This window comes from Anomaloglossus baeobatrachus, chromosome 5 (assembly GCF_048569485.1).
Source record: "Anomaloglossus baeobatrachus isolate aAnoBae1 chromosome 5, aAnoBae1.hap1, whole genome shotgun sequence".
Lineage (NCBI taxonomy): Eukaryota > Metazoa > Chordata > Amphibia > Anura > Aromobatidae > Anomaloglossus > Anomaloglossus baeobatrachus.
The window spans coordinates 346,210,692-346,235,481 of record NC_134357.1 but is presented as its reverse complement, the minus strand read 5'-3'; the positions used below and the strand labels follow the sequence as shown (position 1 = coordinate 346,235,481).

The 24,790-nt window shown below is 45.5% G+C and overlaps 1 protein-coding gene across 2 annotated transcripts in view; it reads right to left on the bottom strand.

Annotated features, from left to right (window-relative positions):
• The window catches only part of LOC142311437 (protein MTSS 1-like), a 204,654-nt gene that overhangs the window by 101,287 nt on the left and 78,577 nt on the right, over positions 1-24,790 (bottom strand). For both annotated transcript variants that reach the window (XM_075349868.1, XM_075349869.1), the window contains exon 3: positions 3,591-3,664. In XM_075349868.1, the coding sequence (XP_075205983.1) occupies positions 3,591-3,664 (74 nt within the window). The remainder of the gene's footprint in view (positions 1-3,590; positions 3,665-24,790) is intronic.

Sequence of the window (24,790 nt, the reverse complement as noted above, 5' to 3'; positions counted from 1 at the left end):
AGTCACTGCATTACTCTCCCAGCCAATTGGGAACATTCTGTTTTTCATTGACTGGGACATTGACTATGGTATGGATCGCCGTGGGACCCCCTTTTTGGATTACACTGGACCAGGATTTGATTGTTCTTGTCAATAAATTGGTGAAAGAGGGAATGTGGGGAGTGTTTTTTCAAATAAAACTTTTTTTGTTGTCTATTTTTTATTTCTTACTGACTGGGTTGGTGGTGTCGGGTATCTGATAGACGCGTGACATCACTAACCACAGGGCCTGATGCCAGGTGACATTACACATCTGGTATTAACCCCATATATTACCCCATTTGCCACCGCACCAGGGCAACAAGATGAGTTGGGGCGAAGCTCCAGGATTGGCACGTCTAATGGATGCGCCACTTCTGGGGTGGCTGCAGCCTGCTATTTTTAGGCTGGGGAGTTTCCAATAACAGTGGACCTCCCTAGTCTGAGAATATCAGACCCCAGCTGTCCGCTTTACCTTGGCTGGTGATCCAAATTGGGGGGCACCCCACGTTTTTTGTTTTAAATTATTTATTTAATGTAAAATAACAGAGTGGGGTGCCCTCTGTTTTGGATTACTAGCCAAGGTGAAGCTACCAGCTGTAGTTTGTAGGCTGCAGCTGTCTGCTTTACCCTAGCTGGCTACAAAAGATGGGGGTACCTCACGTCATTTTTTTTTTAATTATTTATTTATTTTTTGGCTAAATACAAGGCTAGGCACCCTTTAGTGCCACATGAAAGTAACTAAAGGATGCCAGCTTAGAATATGCAGGGGGGTTGGACATTATATAGGTCTTTCTCATCTATCTATCTATCTATCTATTCATCTATCCATCTTTCCCTCTATCCATTATCTGTCTATCTATCGATTATCTATCTATTATCTATATTATTTATTGCAGTTCAGCATAAAAAAAACGCAGGGACCAACCTGCGGAAAAACTGTGGCAAAAACGCATGTGTTATTCCTGCGGTTTTGGTGCGTTTTTTTACCGCAAGTGCGGTAATCTTCAACTCCCAGAAGTTTCTCAAGAAATTTTCTTGAGAAAAATCACTTTTCTAGTGCGCACATAGCCTTACTGTGATCATCGAGGAACGGATGAAGGGTTCCAACTACACAAAAGGAAAGTACAGGATAAAAGTACAACCCATGTCAACTTGAGGATAGCTCCCTTTTCTGGAATCCTTCATTAAGGTCACAATATGAACTCACAAGCTAGATAATATTAATGATCGTGAGAACCAAGGTTCTCCAGATTCAATAGCATCTGATAAGGGAGACGGACTAGATAAGGACAACACCACGAAGGCTAGTGGAAATCAATATTAGTATCCAAGGTTGGTTGCGAATGCAATAATGCCCACCTTACTTGCCACTAACTTCCCAAAATAAAATCATAGGCAGTGGAGTTCAGTAGAGAGATTCCTTTACCTAAGTTAGTGCAATGTCTTTGGGCTGGCAGCGCAGAGCAATTTGGCCACTGGTGTGTTCACAAGGGTCATAATTTTACTCTCTATTGAGCGCTTGATGAACAAATTGGTCGCACTTCAAAAAAAACCCAAACAAGCAGTTCTGTATTTTCTGTTTCACCTCCATTTCCTTATACTGGTGATGCCCTTTCTTTGATAGAATCTCTGGTTTGTACCAGTCACCGCTAACAGCATTGAGAGTGCTAGCGATAAGCCCACCCCAGTACTGACAGTCGGCAGGACAATGATGCACGCCTCACTTTCATTACTATGACAAGACATCTTCATAATGTTATAAACTGCAGATATGGCTGGTATATTAGGAGTTCAGTCCTATCCTGGAATGTAGCTACTGCAAAGCCAGGGTCTGGGTTGGCACTAGTAGGTGAGATCTATGGAAACCAGCTGTACTCTATGAAAGATAAAAGCTCACTTTGCAATAGAATAACAGCTGATAGAAAAGAAAATCACTTGCAAGCTTTCTTATTTTGATGAGGTCTAGCTTATTCAGGCAATATGATAACATGAGAATACCCCTTTAATGGAGCTTCACTACAGTTTCAAACGTGACCTGTGCACAGGTTTGGCACTGTCCTTGGAAAAAATACCTTGTTTGTTTAATTCTGGGAAACCCCTTTAAGGGCGTCGCATGCTTTCGCCATAGTAAAACAAACCCAAGACACTACATAGTCGGTCACATTAGTGTCCCTTAGATGTGTCCTACATTAATACAAGCATACTGATGCAAAACACACAAGACCAAAATGTTTACTTCAACCACATCAATGAAGAAGCCCTAGTATACAATCCCTTTGTGATTTCGGCAGACTTCATTAGCGGTAGATTCTGGACAGTAATATCAATGCGGCTTGTCATTATTTTATGCTGCACAGATAAATTATGCAATGATGGATTAAGACAACTGCTTAATGTCTCATGGACGTCTTCTAAAGGGTACATTTACACTATGTTATAGGCAAGCTGATGGGCAGTTGTTTTATTGCTTGTTTAGAAATCGTTGGTACGATGAAACCTACTGTCAATTAAACTGCCATGAAAAGTCCAGTACAGCGCTCAGCTATCATATCATATGGGTAGAGCATCTCGCTCATTCTGGAATTAACCCTATTACTCATTAAAGAGAATTTGTCATGTTGAAAAATGCTATTAACCTGCAGCTATGGGGTTAATCTGTAGATTAATAGCATTCTGAACCTGCCCGATGCCTGCACATTAAATCCCACTACCGGGAGGAGAATAACTTTATTCCTCTTGGCAGCATTCTGGTTTCAGTCATGGGGGTGGCACCAGTGCACGCTCAGTCACCACTCTGTGTATGGAGAGCAATAGATGTATCCGGGCCCCTTGCACTGACTGACAGCTGCTCTACATTAGAGGAAGCTGTCAATCAGTGCGAGGGGCGCAGTTACAGAAGACGTTCTCCATACACAGAGCGGTGACTGGACCTGCACCGGCGCTGCCCCCGTGACTGAACCAGAACACTGCTGGGAGGATTAAAGGTCATTTCCTCCTGGCAGCAGGGTGTAATGTACGGTTGCCGAGCAGGTTCAGAATTATATTAACCTGCAGATTGATCCCATATCTGCAGGTTAATAGCATTTTTCCAGGTGACAGGCTCCCTTTAAGGTGGGTGTGCCACAAAGAACATTTATTACCTATCCAAAAGATAGATGATGAGTGTCTGATTGCTAGGGGTCCACTGCTTCCATTCCTCCTCCATAGTGAGAAGGTGGTCCACTGTCCCTGGCCATCTTCACTAGCCCATTAGATGGAGTGGCAGGGTTCAGGCATGACCCCATGTTCTTGTGATTGCTATGGGTGGCAGCAGTGGGATCCCGCACCTATCCCCTATCTACAATCTATATCAGGCAGTCGGTGTCTCCATCCCATTCACTTCTGGGTCTACTGTAGGACCGCTCATAGCTACGCTGGATGGCACATACTGGGCATCTCCATGCATTGCTCTGGATTTACAGCTGTCCCTGTATATACAGTCGCCAACAAGTATGGGCTTGTTTTTCTTATTATAACAAAATACTACAAGACTGACAAATATCTGCGTGGAAATAATAAAAGATATTTACCTCTGGTATTTATAGCCATATCTGCAATTTTCTGAAAAGCATCCAGAAATGATCCAGTTACAATGGTCGTAGTTCTGAAATATAAGGAAAGCGGCTGTTAGTGTGTGCAAGGAATTATACAGCAGACTGAAAGCAAGCAGCGGGCCAAGGAAGCAAAAGCAGGCCGAGACCAAACGTGCTGGCAAGGAAATGGACATTGCTTAACTTTCCAGAGACACAACAGAAAAATACGACTGGCTCAGATCCGACCAGCTAAAATGACAGAGCTTATGAGTCAGAAGTGCTGAGATGTATGAAAAGGCAGATTTACCACTCAGGAGGCTAGGACTGAACGGTGACATCTGCTATAGTGGCCATCATGGCTTTTATTAGCCAGCAAGGTAAGAAAGAACTACAGAATAGTGGATGTCAGATTAGGCCAGTAGTCCCCAATATATAGCTGGGTCTGTCAGGACTAGCAGCAGAACTAAAAAATGAATTAACTGACATCCTCATCAAATCAGTGACAATAGTGTGCAGAGTTTGTCTGAGACCATGAGAAAATGCTTTCTAAATGGTGCTTGTTGTGGGGATGCAACCACAGAGGAAGCGCGTTTGGTGGCGAAACGCTCGTTGTTCGATATGACACCCTATCATGCATTCTTCCCCATGGATATGCTTTTTTTCATGAATAAATGAAGAATATTTCATACAGTTTGGTGAGTGCCGTACTTCCATCTCTCTCTTTTGGATTTCCTTGCGTGGTGCAGTACGGTAAGTTGCCTTCTCAGCCCTGACTTATTCATTGTCTGCTTAGTGCTATACTAAGCAGTGCTGAGCTGCATTTTCTTTATGATGGACTTTGCCATACAATGGAAATACTTACGCCCAGTTGTAATGTTACTCACTCATAACGAGGAAAAACAACAGAATTGGCACTATGTGGTATTCTAAGCATATATACTTCATTGCAGAACGTACATTTATACTACAAAAGATGTCAGGTGAGACTAGAAATGAGTTTTAAAAAGAATCTGTCTTCAGGGTTTTGTCACTTAATAAGAGCAGCATAATGTAGAAACATAGATCCGGATACCAGCGATGTGTCACTTACTGGGCTGCTTGGTATCGTTTTGATAAAATCATTGTTTTAGCAACAGAAAATTATTATTAGAGGACTAGTAAACCTACTGCCAGGTATTTCACCATATTCTGCAGCTCCGTACAACCCTGCACCCCCATCACTGCCGACGCACAGTGAACAGAAAAAGTGGTGTGGGTTGAGTTATATAGAGCTCCACATTCAGAGAACTGGGTAGATCTGCAGCAGATAAAACCGGGATTTTATCAAAACTGCAACCAGCAGCCCAGTAAGTGACACATTGCTGAAATCAGAGTCTCTGTCCCTACATTCTACTTTCACATGTGAGAGCAAAAACCTGATGACAATTTAGTGTATTTAGGTTATTCCAGGGAGCAAAAATACAGAAACCTAGAGCTCAAATTAAATAAAAGTCATAAATTACAGCACATGATTCCCTATACTGCTATGTTCTAAACAAATCAATTTGAGATGAACCTATTCAGACTATTATATTTCAACACAACATTTCAATGTACAGGTTTTTGTTTTGCAAGTATTGTAGTTAAAGGGTTATGCCTATCAATAAAAGATATCGCCTATGTATTGGAAAGGAAACAACTTTGTGATTGGGGAGGGGTTGACCGCTTCACTGATTGCCCATGTGACTGCTGGAAATTGCCAAACTCTGTACTCTGCTATCTCTGGCAGTCTCATATAGAATAAATGCAGAGGTGCCATACTGATGACGCATTTACAGGCCACATCCTCTGGATCTGCTGGGGTCCCACCAGTAATACAATTATGGAAATAACAGTTTTAGAAAAAAAAATCTGCAATATTCCCTGCAGTATGTGCAGTAATAATTGAGAAATGATGGAGAGATAAATATCTGCATCCACAAGCATATGCATGTATGTGTGTATGTATGCAAGCGCACATGCATGTGTGTATGTGTGTATGTATGCGTATGTGTATGTATGTGTGTGTCTGTGTATGTATATGTATGTGTAACTGTGTATGTATGTTTGTATGTATGTATATGTTTGTATGTATGCATGTGTACATATGCGTATGTGTATGTATGAATGTATATATATATATATATATATATATGTGTGTGCGTGTGTGAGATATATCCAATTTCACTGAAGTAGAGCTACTTTGCAAAGAAGAACGGACAAAAATGTCAACTTCTAGTTGTGCGAAGCTGGTACAGACAAAATGCGGGCTTTACACGAGACGAGCTATCGTGCGATGTATCGTCGGGGTCACGGTTTTCGTGACGCACATCCGGCATCGTTCACGACGTCGTCTCGTGTAACACCTCCGAGCGACGTAGTATCGCTCACAAATCATGAGTCATGTACTCGACGCTCAGTTTTAAAAAATTGTTTAATTAAAATGGCGCCGGTTGTTCATCGTACCCGAGGTAACACACATCGCTCCGTGTGACACCCCGGGAACGATGAACACAGCTTACCTGCGTCCCGCGGCTCCCGCTGGCAATGCGGAAGGAAAGAGGTGGGCGGGATGTTACGTCCCGCTCATCTCCGCCGCTCCGCTTCTATTGGCCAGCCGCTGTGTGACGTCGCTGTGACGCCGAACGTCCCTCCCCCTTCAGGAAGTGGATGTTCGCCGCCCACAGCGAGGTCGCTCAGTATGACTTTGTGCGACACGGGCAGCAATTTGCCCGTGACGCACAAACGACGGGGCGGGTACTATCGATCGTGAAATCGCACGACCGGTTGACTCGTGTAAAGCAGGCAATACCCTAAAGACTTGCAGCAGTGACTGCAGCAAAAAGTAGTCCTACAAAGTATTGATTCAGGAGGGCTGAATACAAATGCATGTCGCACTTTTCAGATATATATTTTTAAAATATGTAGAAAACCATGTATTATTTCCTTTACACTTCACAAATACTTCTACTACATAAAATCCCAATAAAATCCATTTACCGTAATTTGTGGGTGTGAAGTGAAAAAATGTGGAAGAGGGCAAGGGGGATGAATACTTTTTCAAGCCACTGTATATGCGTGTATCTATCTATCTACATTTATACACACACATTTACACTCAAACCAGCAAACAAAAGAGAAATGTCACCCCAAATAACGCCATGACATCCACCCCCCGAAATGTTCCAGTTGGGAGACAAGTGCAAGACCCCAGTCCTGCGCAAATATGTTCTATCAGCACAGAGATAAATTACAGGGAAGGCTGCGGACCAAGAAATGTATCTGGTCTTTTTCTGGGTCCGAGATTGTAAGTGCTGGAGACAGGATATGTCACCGTGGTGAAGAAGAGGGAAGATCGGTCACAAGACTATTACCATGACACCTACAAATATTACCAGAAATAAACAAAAAGTCATTTATTGAAAATGTATCACCAAGCACAAAAAAAGCAAACTACACTCTCATAGCAACAGGAAATTCACTTGTTTTGTAGGTGGGGGAGGTATACAGACAAGATGGATTTTCTCTATTCATCAGTCAAAAAATAAAAAATGTTTGTGAGAGAACAAACAAGTATTTCTCCTTTTTTCAGATCAGATTTTATAGTCATATCCACCAAAGGTCTTATTCAACTGAACCCATATACATACTTATGGCATTACGAGTGGTTGTATATACACTATAGCAGCTATTTTTTTTAGCTTGTTTGGCTATATCACGTGGCTCTTTTTAGTACCATGGCCCTCATACACATTAGAGGAAAGTTGGCTGATACTAGGATTGGTTGACCACCCGATAGGAATGTCAGCTTCCCAAACTCCCCCCCAACAGACGATACTGGAAGAGACAAAGTTTGGGTCATTGGAATTTCAACGCCGATCCGTTTGTTTTCAGGAGGGATGAGCTGCTCTCAGGGAAATCTGTCAGCTGCTTTCTCCTCTCTCCTTATTGAAAAAATGTGAAGGCTCTGCAGAGCCAAGCGCTCATGTGCATAGGGGAGTCAGGACCAAAAATATGAAAGGTTTCTATTAAAACACAGCGTTTTAAACAGATAAATCAAAGCTTGTAGAAACTTTTGGACTTTTTTTTTTTTTTTTAATAGGGTCCCACAAAAGTAAGATGATCACAGGTTGTCCCCCAACAATTAGGTGTGAATCCGTGGAGGAAGTTGGGGAGTTCCACTAACTGATTTTAAATATCGTTGCCATTTTAATCAATATTTTTTCCATACAGTATACTGGTCACCACATAGTCATCCATACAGAATAATGGGCTTCAAATAGCCCTCCATACTCAATAATGGGCCCCATATAGCCCTCCATATACAATAATGGACCCCACATAGCCCTCCATACACAATAATGGGCTCCATATAGCCCTCCATGCAGAATAATGGGCTACAAATAGTCCTCCATACAGAAAAATGGGCCTCACATAGTCATCCATACAGAATAATGAGCCCCACATAGTCCTCCATACGGAATAATAGGCCTCACATAGCCCTCCATATAGAATAATGGCCCCACATAGTCCTCCATACTGAATAATAGACCCCACATAGCCCTCCATACAAAATAATGACCCACATAGTCTTCCATATAGAGTAATGGGCCTCACATAGCCCTCCATGCAGAATAATGAGCTCCACATAGTCTTCCATATAGAGTAATGGGCCTCACATAGCCCTCCATGCAAAATAATGAGTCCCCATACAGAATAATGAACCCAACATTGCCCTCCATACAAAATAATGGGCACAACATTGCAATCCATACAGAATAATGGGGCCAACATTGCCCTCCATACAGAAAACTGAGCCACACAAAGTCCTCCATACAGAAAATTGGGCCTCGCTTAGCCCTTCATACAGACTAAGGGGCCCCACATAGTCCTCAACACAGAATAATGGGTCCGAAGTAGCCCTCCATACAGAATAATGGGCCCCACATAACCCACCATACAAATTACTGGGTAACAAATAGTCTTCCACACAGAATAATGGGCCCCACAGAGCCCTCAAACACAGAAAAATGAGCCCAACATAGCCCTCCATACAGAATAATGGGCCCCACATAGCCCTCCATACAGAATAATGGGCCCCACATAGTCCTCCACACAGAATAATGGGCCCCACATAGCCCTCCCTACACAATAATGAGCCCCACATAACCCTCCATACAGAATAATGGGCCCCACATAGTTCTCTGTATAGAATAATGGGCTCCACATAGCCCTCCATACAAAATAATGAGCCTCACATAGCCCTCCATATAGAATAATGCGCCCAACATAGCCCTCCATATAGAATAATGAGCCCCACAAGCCCTCCCTGAAGATTACTGGGCTCCAAATAGTCCTCCACACAGAATAATAGGCCCCACATAACCCTTCATACAGAATAATGACCCCCACATAGTCCTCCACACAGAATAATGGGCCCCACATAGCCCTCCCTACAGAATAATGAGACCCACATAGCCCTCCATATAGCATAATGGGCCCCACATAGTCCTCTGTATAGAATAATGGGCTCCACATAGCCCTCCATACAAAATAATGAGCCTCACATAGCCCTCCATACAGAATAATGATCCCACATATCCCTCCATATAAAATAATGTGCCCAACATAGCCCACCATATAGAATAATGAGCCCCACAAGCCCTCCCTAAAGATTACTGGGCTCCAAATAGTCCTCCACAGAGAATAATGACCCCCACATAGCCCTCCACACAGAATAATGGGCCCCACATAGCCCTCCCTACAGAATAATGAGCTCCACATTGCCCTCCCTACAGAATAATGAGCCCCACATAGCCCTCCCTACAGAATAATGGGCCCCACATAGCCCTCCATACAGAATAATGGCCCCACATAGCCCTCCCTACAGAATTATGAGCCCCACATAGCCCTCCCCACAGAATTATGAGCCCGACATAGCCCTCCCTACAGAATAATGAGCCCCACATAGCCTTCCCTACAGAATAATGAGCCCCACATAGCCCTCCCTACAGAATAATGGGCCCCACATAGCCCTCCCTACAGAAATATGAGCCTCACATAGCCCTCCCTACAGAATAATGGGCCCCACATAGCCCTCCCTACAGAACAATGAGCCCCACATAGCCCTCCCTACAGAATGGGCCCCACATAGCCCTCCCTACAGAATAATGAGCCCCACATAGCCCTCCCTACAGAATAATGAGCCCCACATAGCCCTCCCTACAGAATAATGGGCCCCACATAGACCTCCGTACAGAATAATGAGCCCCACATAGCCTTCCCTACAGAATAATGAGCCCCACATAGCCCTCCATACAGAATAATGACCCCACATGGCCCTCCATACAGAATAATGACCCCACATAGCCTCCCTACAGAATAATGGGCTCCATATAGTCCTCCACACAGAATAATGGGCCCCACATAGCCCTCCCTACCCCACATAGCCCTCCCTACAGAATAATGAGCCCCACCTAGCCCTCCATACAGAATAATGGCCCCACGTAGCCCTCCCTACAGAATAATGAGCCCCACGTAGCCCTCCCTACAGAATAATGAGCCCCACATAGCCCTCCCTACAGAATAATGGGCCCCACATAGACCTCTCTACAGAATAATGAGCCCCACATAGCCTTCCCTACAGAATAATGAGCCCCACATAGCCCTCCCTACAGAATAATGAGCCCCACATAGCCCTCCCTACAGAATAATGGGCCCCACATAGCCCTCCCTACAGAATAATGGGCCCCACATAGCCCTCCCTACAGAATAATGGGCTCCACATAATCCTCGCAACAGAATAATGAGCCCCACATAGCCCTCCCTACAGAATAATGAGCCCGACATAGCCCTCCCTACAGAATAATGAGCCCCACATAGCCCTCCCTACAGAATAATGGGCCCCACATAGCCCTCCCTACAGAATAATGGGCCCCACATAGCCCTCCCTACAGAATAATGGGCTCTACATAATCCTCGCAACAGAATAATGAGCCCCACATAGCCCTCCCCACAGAATAATGGGCCCCACATAGCCCTCCATACAGAATAATGGCCCCACATAGCCCTCCCTACAGAATTATGAGCCCCACATAGCCCTCCCTACAGAATAATGGGCCCCATATAGCCCTCCCTACAGAATTATGAGCCTCACATAGCCCTCCCTACAGAATAATGGGCCCCACATAGCCCTCCCTACAGAACAATGAGCCCCACATAGCCCTCCCTACAGAATAATGGGCCCCACATAGCCCTCCCTACAGAATAATGAGCCCCACATAGCCCTCCCTACAGAATAATGAGCCCCACATAGCCCTCCCTACAGAATAATGGGCCCCACATAGCCCTCCCTACAGAATAATGGGCCCCACATAGCCCTCCCTACAGAATAATGGGCTCCACATAGTCCTCCCTACAGAATGAGCCCCACATAGCCCTCCCTACAGAATAATGAGCCCCACATAGCCCTCCATACAGAATAATGGGCCCCACATAGCCCTCCCTACAGAATAATGAGCCCCACATAGCCTTCCCTACAGAATAATGAGCCCCACATAGCCCTCCCTACAGAATAATGAGCCCCACATAGCCCTCCCTACAGAATTATGAGCCCCACATAGCCCTCCCTACAGAATAATGGGCCCCACATAGCCCTCCCTACAGAATTATGAGCCTCACATAGCCCTCCCTACAGAATAATGGGCCCCACATAGCCCTCCCTACAGAACAATGAGCCCCACATAGCCCTCCCTACAGAATAATGGGCCCCACATAGCCCTCCCTACAGAATAATGAGCCCCACATAGCCCTCCCTACAGAATAATGGGCCCCACATAGCCCTCCCTACAGAATAATGGGCCCCACATAGCCCTCCCTACAGAATAATGGGTTCCACATAGTCCTCCCTACAGAATAATGAGCCCCACATAGCCCTCCCTACAGAATAATGAGCCCCACATAGCCCTCCCTACAGAATAATGAGCCCCACATAGCCCTCCCTACAGAATAATGAGCCCCACATAGCCCTCCCTACAGAATAATGAGCCCCACATAGCCCTCCCTACAGAATAATGGGCCCCACATAGACCTCCGTACAGAATAATGAGCCCCACATAGCCTTCCCTACAGAATAATGAGCCCCACATAGCCCTCCCTACAGAATAATGAGCCCCACATAGCCCTCCCTACAGAATAATGGGCCCCACATAGCCCTCCCTACAGAATAATGGGCCCCAGATAGCCCTCCCTACAGAATAATGGGCTCCACATAATCCTCGCAACAGAATAATGAGCCCCACATAGCCCTCCCAACAGAATAATGAGCCCGACATAGCCCTCCCTACAGAATAATGAGCCCCACATAGCCCTCCCTACAGAATAATGGGCCCCACATAGCCCTCTCTACAGAATAATGGGCCCCACATAGCCCTCCCTACAGAATAATGGGCTCCACATAGCCCTCCCTACAGAATAATGAGCCCCACATAGCCCTCCCTACAGAATAATGAGCCCCACATAGCCCTCCCTACAGAATAATGGGCCCCACATAGCCCTCCCTACAGAATAATGGGCCCCACATAGCCCTCCCTACAGAATAATGGGCTCCACATAATCCTCGCAACAGAATAATGAGCCCCACATAGCCCTCCCTACAGAATAATGGGCCCCACATAGCCCTCCCTACAGAATAATGGGCTCCACATAATCCTCGCAACAGAATAATGAGCCCCACATAGCCCTCCCTACAGAATAATGAGCCCGACATAGCCCTCCCTACAGAATAATGGGCCCCACATAGCCCTCCATACAGAATAATGAGCCCCACATAGCCCTCCATACAGAATAATGACCCCACATAGCCTCCCTACAGAATAATGGGCTCCATATAGTCCTCCACACAGAATAATGGGCCCCACATAGTTCTCCCTACCCCACATAGCCCTCCCTACAGAATAATGAGCCCCACCTAGCCCTCCATACAGAATAATGGCCCCACGTAGCCCTCCCTACAGAATAATGAGCCCCACGTAGCCCTCCCTACAGAATAATGAGCCCCACATAGCCCTCCCTACAGAATAATGGGCCCCACATAGACCTCTCTACAGAATAATGAGCCCCACATAGCCTTCCCTGCAGAATAATGAGCCCCACATAGCCCTCCCTACAGAATAATGAGCCCCACATAGCCCTCCCTACAGAATAATGGGCCCCACATAGCCCTCCCTACAGAATAATGGGCCCCACATAGCCCTCCCTACAGAATAATGGGCTCCACATAATCCTCGCAACAGAATAATGAGCCCCACATAGCCCTCCCTACAGAATAATGAGCCCGACATAGCCCTCCCTACAGAATAATGAGCCCCACATAGCCCTCCCTACAGAATAATGGGCCCCACATAGCCCTCCCTACAGAATAATGGGCCCCACATAGCCCTCCCTACAGAATAATGGGCTCTACATAATCCTCGCAACAGAATAATGAGCCCCACATAGCCCTCCCTACAGAATAATGAGCCCGACATAGCCCTCCCTACAGAATAATGGGCCCCACATAGACCTCCCTACAGAATAATGGGCCCCACATAGCCCTCCTTACAGAATAATGAGCCCCACATAGCCCTCCCTACAGAATAATGAGCCCCACATAGCCCTCCCTACAGAATAATGGGCCCCACATAGCCCTCCATACAGAATAATGACCCCACATAGCCTCCCTACAGAATAATGGGCTCCATATAGTCCTCCACACAGAATAATGGGCCCCACATAGCCCTCCCTACCCCAAATAGCCCTCCCTACAGAATAATGAGCCCCACCTAGCCCTCCCTACAGAATAATGAGCCCCACATAGCCCTCCCTACAGAATAATGAGCCCCACATAGCCCTCCATACAGAATAATGACCCCACATAGCCTCCCTACAGAATAATGGGCTCCATATAGTCCTCCACACAGAATAATGGGCCCCACATAGCCCTCCCTACCCCACATAGCCCTCCCTACAGAATAATGAGCCCCACCTAGCCCTCCCTACAGAATAATGAGCCCCACATAGCCCTCCCTACAGAATAATGAGCCCCACATAGCCCTCCCTACAGAATAATGAGCCCCACATAGCCCTCCCTACAGAATAATGAGCCCCACATAGCCCTCCCTACAGAATAATGAGCCCCACATAGCCCTCCCTACAGAATAATGAGCCCCACATAGCCCTCCCTACAGAATAATGGGCCCCACATAGACCTCCCTACAGAATAATGAGCCCCACATAGCCTTCCCTACAGAATAATGAGCCCCACATAGCCCTCCCTACAGAATAATGAGCCCCACATAGCCCTCCCTACAGAATAATGGGCCCCACATAGCCCTCCCTACAGAATAATGGGCCCCACATAGCCCTCCCTACAGAATAATGGGCTCCACATAATCCTCGCAACAGAATAATGAGCCCCACATAGCCCTCCCTACAGAATAATGAGCCCGACATAGCCCTCCATACAGAATAATGAGCCCCACATAGCCCTCCCTACAGAATAATGGGCCCCACATAGCCCTCACTACAGAATAATGGGCCCCACATAGCCCTCCCTACAGAATAATGGGCTCCACATAGCCCTCCCTACAGAATAATGAGCCCCACATAGCCCTCCCTACAGAATAATGACCCCACATAGCCCTCCCTACAGAATAATGGGCCCCACATAGCCCTCCCTACAGAATAATGGGCCCCACATAGCCCTCCCTACAGAATAATGGGCTCCACATAATCCTCGCAACAGAATAATGAGCCCCACATAGCCCTCCCTACAGAATAATGAGCCCGGCATAGCCCTCCCTACAGAATAATGGGCCCCACATAGCCCTCCATACAGAATAATGAGCCCCACATAGCCCTCCATACAGAATAATGACCCCACATAGCCTCCCTACAGAATAATGGGCTCCATATAGTCCTCCACACAGAATAATGGGCCCCACATAGCCCTCCCTACCCCACATAGCCCTCCCTACAGAATAATGAGCCCAACCTAGCCCTCCATACAGAATAATGGCCCCACGTAGCCCTCCCTACAGAATAATGAGCCCCACATAGCCCTCCCTACAGAATAATGAGCCCCACATAGCGCTCCCTACAGAATAATGGGCCCCACATAGACCTCCCTACAGAATAATGAGCCCCACATAGCCTTCCCTACAGAATAATGAGCCCCACATAGCCCTCCCTACAGAATAATGAGCCCCACATAGCCCTCCCTACAGAATAATGGGCCCCACATAGCCCTCCCTACAGAATAATGGGCCCCACATAGCCCTCCCTACAGAATAATGGGCTCCACATAATCCTCGCAACAGAATAATGAGCCCCACATAGCCCTCCCTACAGAATAATGAGCCCCACATAGCCCTCCCTACAGAATAATGGGCCCCACATAGCCCTCCCTACAGAATAATGGGCCCCACATAGCCCTCCCTACAGAATAATGGGCTCCACATAATCCTCGCAACAGAATAATGAGCCCCACATAGCCCTCCCTACAGAATAATGAGCCCGACATAGCCCTCCCTACAGAATAATGGGCCCCACATAGACCTCCCTACAGAATAATGGGCCCCACATAGCCCTCCTTACAGAATAATGAGCCCCACATAGCCCTCCCTACAGAATAATGAGCCCCACATAGCCCTCCCTACAGAATAATGGGCCCCACATAGCCCTCCATACAGAATAATGAGCCCCACATAGCCCTCCATACAGAATAATGACCCCACATAGCCTCCCTACAGAATAATGGGCTCCATATAGTCCTCCACACAGAATAATGGGCCCCACATATCCCTCCCTACCCCACATAGCCCTCCCTGCAGAATAATGAGCCCCACTTAGCCCTCCCTGCAGAATAATGAGCCCCACATAGCCCTCCCTACAGAATAATGAGCCCCCACATAGCCCTCCCTACAGAATAATGAGCCCCACATAGCCCTCCCTACAGAATAATGGTAGTCAGCGTTCTGAATGTCCTCCTCAGCACAGCATGCGTAATAGTGACATCATTGCAGCTGCTGCGCTGAGACGTCAGATGCTGAAAGACAGATACAGTTAAGAATGTGATGCCGGGTGCATGGGGGGCGTTGCGGACAAACATAATCACCCGCTGGGCCAGGTTTGGCCCACGAGCCAGAGTTTGCCATGTGTGCTCTAGAGGAAGAAACACTGATACAGAGGCACTTTTAGAGCAGAGCGATAGGGTGACGCTGTACACCACACCATGCACAATGTCACGTGACCAGCGTATTGGAGATCAGCTCCGCCATGACTGAGACCATTGTCACATAACACATTAATCTAGTGGCATATTACACTATGGTCAGAGGTCAGCAGACGCCGCTGTATGGGCAGCTCCATGGTTGTAGACGGTGCTGGCTGTCACGACACATCCAGTTGTGGTCCGGCTCCACCCTTCTTTTACATTAATGTTTATTTTAGCAGTGCAAAGTCTGCATTGATAGGAAATGTGTTCCCATGACAATGCCTGGTGTTTATCCAATCTTCAGCTCATCAAAGAGGCATATACAATAGCGGCTTGAAAGAGTGATCCTCTCCAGCACCCGCACCTTACTCCTCTCATGTACGCCCCCGAGATAGGGACTACACGGCCTGTCCTCCCTGAGCACCAACAAGTGACATGGATTACACCCATTTACCATAATGCATGTTTTAGGAAATTAGTCAGGACATTATGTCCTGCAGCTTGTCAGCAACTAACTACACTGAGGTGCTGTCAGCAATAAGCTTGGGACAGACCAAAGTACCTTAAAAGCTCTAGATACATAAATCTGCAGCATTTTCTCCATCCCTGCTCATTCTGTCCTATGGAGCTCAGTGGGAAGTCTATCAGTGTATACCCATGACTCCTAAGTACAAGATAGGAGTAAAGGTTTAACGAACTGAATACAAGTTATGCTGAATGCGTTCCCACAAATGTATATAAGCTCTCAGCTTCTTCTGCTCTACTACCTGGCACTCACAGATCAGACTGAAGATTCAGCGTGACACGTCCCCCAATAACCACCAATGTGAAAAAAAAATCAAAAAAGAATCAAGCAAGACTTTCCTTGGGGTGCCATATTTAGAAAGAGCCAGCATGACTTTAAGTAGTAGGATCGGTGACTGTTAGTAGCTCTGCTAGTCCTCAGCACTGCCTGCTATTGTAGGCTGACATTTGACAACTTGTGCACTCCTGTACATACAGTATGGCAGGACAGTTTGGCTGCAGAGTATGTCAGATGTCACCAGGTAATAATGGGGAGTAGTAGGACCAGGGCTGGGTAGTAAGGGTCAGACCTCAGCACTGCCTGCTATTGTAGGCTGACATCTGACAACTTGTGCACTCCTGTACATACAGTATGGCAGGACAGTTTGGCTGCAGAGTATGTCAGATGTCACCAGGTAATAATGGGGAGTAGTAGAACCAGGGCTGGGTAGTAAGGGTCAGACCTCAGTACTGCCTGCTATTGTAGGCTGACATCTGACAACTTGTGCACTCCTGTACATACAGTATGGCAGGACAGTTTGGCTGCAGAGTATGTCAGATGTCACCAGGTAATAATGGAGAGTAGTAGGATAGGGGCCGGATAGTAAGTGTCAGACCTCAGCACACCTCCTTGTCATTGCATGCTAATATCTGACAACTTGTGCAGTCCTGTACATACAGTATGGCAGGACAGTCTGGCTGCAGAGTATGTCAGATGTCACCAGGCAATAATAGGGAGTAGTAGGATCGGGGCCGGATAGTAGCTCTGCCGAACCTCAGCACTCCTCCTTGTCATTACATGCTGACCTTTGACAACTTGTGCAGTCCTGTACATTCGGTTCAGAGATTGGATGTTTTATTTTAGAAATATGTGCAAGTAAAGTTTCAGCAATGCACTGCTATTTGATTGACAAGTGCAACAGAAAGGGAATATGTGGGTCGCGTATTGTTATCTATTCCCACCCCTCTCTGTCTGTGCCGGAATTAACATGTATGGTGGCTACAGGAGGAAGAAGGCCAGGCAGGCAGACAGGGGCGGGAATAGATACGTGACCCAAATATACCCTTTCTGTTGCACCTTTCAATCAAATAGCAGTGCATTGCCGGAACTTGCACATATTTCTGAAATAAAACATCTAATCTCAGAACATAAGGTATGGTTAAATTCAGCATCCTAGCGCCAGTATAGCACTGGCTTTACTTTATCTATGAAAATCATGATGGTTGGTTCCCTTTAAGCATACCTGATCCTTTATCCTCATGGAAGAGAAGCTCATTCCCTTCTCCCTATTAAGTAGGCATACATATAGCAGAAGGGGCATTTGAGATATAAAACATCTGTCACGTGAACAGCTATCTAATGTGTGTGGTCACCAGGACAATTATACAAAATGAGAAAATACCCAGAAATGGTTCTTTTATACAATACTTACAAATAGTTAGGGATATTTGGCTTTCGGTGAAATGTACGTAAAACATTCACGCTGCAGTGATATTTTATCATGAAAGTAGGGCATTTAGATAAAAACATGCAGTGGTGATTTCCTCATCTCAAACAATTTATTGAAACAAAACCCAAGAACAGTGTGGGTATAACCCCCCAAAAATGTCAGTGTCTCAATAACTTGTCATGTGGCCTTGAGCATTGAAAATGACGTCTCATGCTTTTCACAAGTCGAGTTATCTGCTGAGGCATGACATCCTACTCTTCTTGAAGGTTGGCCCTCAGGTCAGTGAGTTTCTGGGGTACAGTGTAACGAGCCTCTATAGGGCGACTCAGCTGATCACATAGGTTTTCTATGGGATTCAGGTCTGGAGGGAGTGCAGGCCACTCCATTTGAGGTAGCCTTGTCTCCAGCAGCAGTTCACTAATGATGCAACTTCGATGAGCTGCAGTATTGTCGTCCATGAAGATGAAATTAGACGTGTTATTCATGCAGAGGCACAATGACTGGATTAATGATGCTATTCAATTAGTAGGAGCTTGTCACTATATCAATAATAGTGTAGGGAATTTCTGTATTGACTAGACACACCTGCCCACACTAACACCACCACCACAGGTTCGTCTGGTGACAACAGTGGCTGATGCATAGTACTTTCCTTGACGTCTCCAACACCGTTGGTGGACACTATTTCTGCTCTGTGTGAATTGACTCATCAGTGAACAGCACTGAGGCCCACTGGTCCCTCATCCAGCAACACGATGACACCTGCCTCTTGTGGTGTGGTCAGGGACCCTTGCAGGCCATCTAACAAGCAGACCACACTACTGTAAACAGTTTCGAATCGTCTGATGTGACACTTGGGTGCCGATCACCTCCCATAAATGTGCCTGGAGTGGTGTGGCATCAATCATCTGGTTCCAAAGATCATTGTTCAATATGAAGCTATAATATAGTGGGATGTGGTCAAAGGATGTCCACTTCTATGCCTTTCCATGACTCTTCCAGTGTCTCTGTATCTCCGTTGCAACCTGCTGATGACAGTCTGTGCCCCTCTAAGCTTAGTGGCCACCTCCTTCTGAGAACATCTTGCTTGAAGCCTCGCAATGGTGCAGTACGGTTGATCAATTGTTAGGTGTTGTCTTGCTCTCATGATGTGAACAGCACAATATGCAGGACTGTTAGGCTATGTGCGCACTGGGAAATGGAATTTTCTTGAGAAAATTCCGCATGCTCTCAAAGATTACCGCACCCGCGGTAAAAAACCGCGGGAAACCGCACCCGAAAACCGCATGCGGTTTGCCGCGGTTTTACCGCGGTATTGTTCGCGGTATTGCCGTGGTTTTGCCGCGTGCGGGTTGGGATGTGCTTTATTGCATTCAATGCAATAAAGCACATTGAAGAAAAAAAAAAGAAAAAAGTCATTTAATCCTGAGATAGTAGATAGATAGACAGAAGAATAGATAGAGGGATAGCTAGATAGATAGATAGATAGATAGATAGATAGATAGATAGATAGAGGACAGATCGCTGCATTTTCCACGGTCGGCAGTGAGTTCACATTACCGGCCGTGGGAAATGACCGGTAATTACCTCTGCTGTCTGCTGCTTTCATTCAGCGCTGTGTCTGTGACAGTCGCGGCTGGATGTAAGCAGCGCAGGACCTGTGGATTACGCCGGAGCGGTGGATTACGCCGGAGCTTTGGTGCGGGAGGGGTTAATAAAATGGTGAACGAGGCTTGCTTGTTTTATTTAAAATAAAGGATTTTTCGGTGTCTGTGTTTTATTCACTTTACTTACGGGTTGATCATGTCAGCTGTCACATAGACGCTGCCATGATCAAGCCTGGAGTTAATGGCGGTGGTCCCCCACCATCATTAACCCCTTGTATTACCTTGCTGCCACTGCTACACGGCGGCAAGAAGAGCCGAGGACACGCCGGTGCTGCCGCATAATGCATGCGACAGTGCCGGGGTAGCTGCGGCTGATATTCTCGGTTGCGGGAGGGGGAGTGAGGCAGGGGACATTAACCCTGCCCCTCTCCCTCCCCAGCCTGAGAATACCGGCCCGCCGCTGTGTGCTTACCTCGGCTGGAAGGTAAATATGCAGCGGAGCCCACGTTCTTTGTTTTCTATATTTCCGTTTTCTTTCTATGTGTGTTCTATGTGTCTGTGTCTGTGTTCTATGTCTGTGATGTCTGTGTGTGTGTGATCTGTGTGTGTTTACTCTCTGCGCGGCTTCCTCTTCCTGTAATGACATCACTTCCCTGCAAAACCGCAGACAAGCGATGCACATTACCGGAGGTAAACCGCGAAATACCGCAGGGAATAACGCAGGAAAACGCAGTGAACCGCACAGAATTTGCTGCCTGCGTTATTCCCTGCGGGATTTCATGATTAACATTGGAGTCAATGGAGTGAAATCCGATGTGCGGAAAAGAAGTGACATGCACTTGTTTTTGCTGCGGGATTCCCGCAGCAAAACATGCAGCTGTCAAATTCCGCCCAGTGCGCACAGGATTTTTTTTCTCCATAGGATTTGCTGGTGATTCACTGCAGAGATGTTATGAATATTTTCTGCAGCGAAACATGCAGCAAATCCGCGGAAAAATCCGGTAAGTGCGCACATAGCCTTAGAATACCAATTCTAAATGAACGTTGAAACTTATTGGGCAATTTATGGATCAAACACCAGTTCTGAATTTTGACATTAAGATCCTTGTTAGACAACAGCAAATTGTGCAAAAAGTACTGAAACATTGAACAGTTGGAGTCAAAAGTTTACAGAAGCTCGCATTCAGTTTACCTGAAAAGTTTAGAGGTTTTTGATCATCTTGAAATTTTACACGAAAGTCAAATATCCTTAACGTTCTGTGAGTAGGATATATCATTGAGAATGGAAAAAACTTTGCTTCATTCAGAATATAAAAATTGTATATTAATATATGTAATGTCTTTATTTAATATTTAATATGTCATATGCACAAGCAGAACTGCAATTAAGGTGCTCATACACTGTGTGCAGAATTATTAGGCAAGTTGTATTTTAGAGGATTTGTTTTTATTATTGATCAACAACTATATTCTCAATCAACCCAAAAGACTCATAAATATCAAAGCTTAATATTTTTGGAAGTTGTAGTGGGTTTTTTTTTAGATTTGGCTATTTTAGGAGGATATCTGTTTGCGCAGGTAACTATTACTGTGCAGAATTATTAGGCAACTTAATAAAAACCAAATATATTTCCATTTCACTTTTGACCAGGTAAACCAATATAACAAAATTTAGAAATATACATTTCTGACATGCAAAAAAAAAAAATTAGTGACCAATATAGCCACCTTTCTTTATGATGATACTCAACAGCCTACCATCCATACATTCTGTCAGTTGCTTGATCTGTTTACGATCAACTTTGCGTGCAGCAGCCACCACAGCCTCCCAGACACTGTTCCAAGAGGTGCACTGTTTTCCCTCCCTGTAGATCTTACATTTTATATGAGGGACCACAGGTTCTCTATGGGGTTCAGATCAGGTGACCAAGGGGGCCATGTCATTATTTTTTCATCTTTTAGACCTTTACTTTTAGACCTTTGCTGGACAGCCACACTGTGGAGTAGTTGGATGCATGTGATGGAGCATTGTCCTGCATGAAAATCATGTTTTTCTTGAACGATACCGACTTCTTCCTGTACCACTGTTTGAAGACGTTGTCTTCCAGAAACTGGCAGTAGGTCTGGGAGCTGAGCTTAACTCCATCCTCAACCCAAAAAGGTCCCACAAGTTCAGTTCATCTTTAATGATACCAGCCCATACCAGTACCCCACCTCCACCTTGCTGGCGTCTGAGTCGGAGTGGAGCTCTCTGCCCTTTACTGATCCAGCCTCTGGCCCATCCATCTGGCCCATCAAGAGTCACTCTCATTTCATCAGTCCATAAAACCTTTGAAAAATCAGTCTTAAGATATTTCTTGGCCCAGTCTTGACGTTTTATCTCATGTTTCTTGTTCAAAGGTGGTCATTTTTCAGCCTTCCTTACCTTGGCCATGTCCCTGAATATGGCACACCTTGTGTTTTTTGATACTCCAGTAACATTGCAGCTCTGAAATATCCCCAAACTGGGGGCAAATGGCATCTTGGCAGCTTCACGCTTGATTTTCTTTAATTCATGGACAGTTATTTTGCGCCTTGTTTGCCCAACACGCTTCTTGCGACCCTGTTGGCTATCTGCCATGAAACGCTTGATTGTTCGGTGATCACGCTTCAAAAGTTTGGCAATTTCAAGACTACTGCATCCCTCTGCAAGACATCTCACAATTTTGGACTTTTCAGAGCCCATCAAATCTCTCTTCTGACTCATTTTGCCAAAGGAAAGGAAGTTGCCTAATAATTAAGCACACCTTATATAGGGTGTTGATGTCATTACACCGCACCCCTCCTCATTACAGAGATGCACATCACCTGATTTACTTAATTGGTAGTTGGCTCTCAAGCCAATACAGCTTGGAGTAGGACAACATGTATAAAAAGTATCATGTGATCAAAATACTCATTTGCCTAATAATTCTGCACACAGTGTATATGAAGTGACTTTGAAATCACAACATCTAGGCAAAGATATGGAAGCACTGAAAATGACAATCTGGTACGTACTATAAAGGTAACCTGGTAGAATAGTTTAGATGTCTGTAATGTTCCTAGCACTACAAGAAAATAAACATGGATCTCTATAAAAGAAAGCCTTCTTTCTTGTGATATTGATTACAGTAAACTTCCAGCCTGACTTGAGAAGCCTACAGTGAAATGGAATAATAGATTTCTATATGTAAAAGAAGTAACAATTTTCGGTTTGTGCCTGGGTGAGATATTCCATTCATTTTGAGATTCAAAGAAAATGTGGTCAAAAACTCTACAAAAACAGATAAATATTCTGCAAGGTTTCTAATCGTTTTTCCATCTCTGATCTAATCCTAGTCAAGACGCTGAAGGCTGTGGGCTGTCATGGGATTCCTGTTTTGGCGGACGGTGAATGACTTTCCGCCTGACCCACTTAATACAGTGCCTGTGTCCAATAAACACTGCTAACTTTGTTAAACCATTAGTATCATAGGGATGTTGGTTTGTAAACATTTTAGGGGAATGGGAAAACAATGCTGCGCACCTTCACGGTAACCAAATTATTTCACACTCAAAGGTCAAATGGGTTTTATATAAGTGGACTGAAGTATGGACTGAAGATACCCAAATTTATCCTGAAAAAGCTTTGCCAAATTCTGAAAACATAGCTGCTGACGGTGTTGATTCTGCATGGCTAAAGCATATACACGGGACCAATATATGTAGTCACTGCTATAAGAAACGTGAGAGTAAAACTTTCCCCATAATGTTCCCCATCCATTGCGCATCCCAGAATCATGCACAAGAATATTTTTACAAGTGCTGATTTCTAGGTTTTAGGTCTTGTGCGCACAGACCAGTTTTTGATGCATTTTTGGTGCAGTTTATCGTGCAGTTCGTTGCCCAAATCTGCATGCCAGCAAAGTCTATGAGAAATCAGAAATGCTGTGTACACGTTTCTTTTTTCCTTCCATTTTTTGGAAGCAACAAGTCAATTGTTGGTCCATTTTTCCCCGCATTTTTTAACCCTTCCAGCCATTGGATTCACTAAAAAAAAAGCCACAAAAACAAACGTTTTTTTGTGGGTTTTTCAGCCACAAGGTGTGTTTTTGTAGTGCACAACATTTCTGCAGCATGCGCACATACCCTTAAAGGAAACCTGTCACCAGATTTGGCGACTATAAGCTGCGGCCACCACACCACTGAGCTCTTATATACAGTATTCCGGAAGACTGTATATGAGTTCAGGCTGCAGTGTAGAACGTAAAAAACACTTTTATTATACTCACCTAGGGGGCGGTCCGGTCCTATGGGTGCCCCCTCTCTGCGGCAATCTCCATCCTTCTTCAGAGGCTGATGTGCATGATGCATCCTAGGTCATACACACTCGCCGACATTGAGGTCCTGAGCAGGCGCACTTTAATCTGCCCTGAGCAGGGCAGATCAAAGTACTGTACTGCGTATGTGTGGGCGGTCGTTAACCTTCTCTAGCGCCTGAGCATTACAGTACTTTGATTTGCCCTCAGTAGGGCAGAACAAAGTGCGCCTGCGCAGGACCGCAATGCCGGCATCTGTTGATGATGTAGGACAAGTCATCCACAGTGGGCTGGGTAAAGGAGGACGGCGATCGCTGCAGAGAGGAGGTGCAGGACTGGACAGCAGCAACACCCATCGGACCGGACCACCAACTGGGTAAGTATAATAAAGTATTTTTTACGTTCTACAGCGCGGCCTGGGCTCATATATACTGGTAGTGGCCGCAGCTTATAGGAGACAAAGCTGATGATAGGTTCCCTTTAAGGTGGTTTTCCGGTGGCACACGACATTTTCCAGGAATATTGGCTAATTTGATCTATGGCAATTTGCTTCAAAAATGTTACCAAGTGTGGTATAAAAGTGCCAGTAACCGTTTTCCATAAACAGATTTGTAGCTGAGGATCACTGCTTGCCACAGAGACTAATAAAATTTACAAATTGGGAAACTGAAATTTTTAGCCATAAGAAAAAAAAATTCAATGGATGAGATTTACCAAAATTCGCGGCATGACCCAATGAATCAGTCTAATTTAAGAGGACTGGTCA